We start from the raw sequence: 741 nt of genomic DNA, 5'->3' as shown, positions 1-741 counted from the left end.
ATTGTGTTGGCTGGAGCAGAGTACGGAAGTGGGAGCTCTCGAGACTGGGCTGCCAAGGGTCCGAAGCTATTAGTAAGTCTCAAATTTCATTTCTTGTCAGCATTAACATTCGTCTCCATTACATACCTTACACAAGTTTCAATTTTGTATCAGGGAGTTAAAGCAGTAATTGCCGAGAGTTTCGAGAGAATTCATCGCAGCAACTTGGTGGGCATGGGGATCATTCCACTCTGTTTCAAGCCCGGCCAGGATGCAGAAACACTGGGATTGACCGGCCATGAACGCTACACTATAGACCTGCCGAAAAAAATCGGCGAGATCAAGCCTGGCCACGATGTTACTGTTACAACTAACACCGGCAAATCTTTCACTTGCACGCTACGCTTCGACACAGAGGTACACACTCCATAATTCGGTCCACGAGATGACCATGGTTTAGTTTGTTTCGTTTATTGAGCTTAACGAAAACTGTGTTTTGCAGGTGGAGCTGGCATATTTTGACCATGGTGGTATTCTCCAGTACGCCATTCGAAACCTGATCGAGCAGTAGTTTTTCATTGTAAATACCTTTACAACGTTGCATGAAATGAGCACGAGCAAGCAAGCAGCAGTTTTGTATTGCAACATTTTTAATCACTATTTTAATTGATTTCCATTTTATATGTATTTGTTCCATCTGTTATATAGAGAATTCTGTTTCCGAACTCTTCGTTACTCAAGCTTTCATGGTTTTTTTTTTTT

General features: G+C 42.2%; 1 protein-coding gene across 1 annotated transcript; it reads left to right on the top strand.

Moving 5' to 3' along the window:
* The first annotated feature begins 9 nt into the window (after window positions 1-9).
* Window positions 10-696, top strand: LOC112094861 (aconitate hydratase, cytoplasmic-like). Its single transcript, XM_024176571.1, has 3 exons — window positions 10-72; window positions 154-396; window positions 482-696. Exons 2-3 carry the CDS (start codon window positions 214-216, stop codon window positions 548-550), a joined length of 252 nt encoding a protein of 83 aa, XP_024032339.1. The 5' UTR covers window positions 10-72; window positions 154-213; the 3' UTR covers window positions 551-696.
* Window positions 697-741: the final 45 nt, after the last annotated feature.

The sequence above is a fragment of the Morus notabilis genome, unplaced genomic scaffold (genome assembly GCF_000414095.1).
Source record: "Morus notabilis unplaced genomic scaffold, ASM41409v2 C11301439, whole genome shotgun sequence".
Lineage (NCBI taxonomy): Eukaryota > Viridiplantae > Streptophyta > Magnoliopsida > Rosales > Moraceae > Morus > Morus notabilis.
Note: the sequence above shows the minus strand (reverse complement) of the source record. Positions and strands in the feature narration are given on the sequence as shown.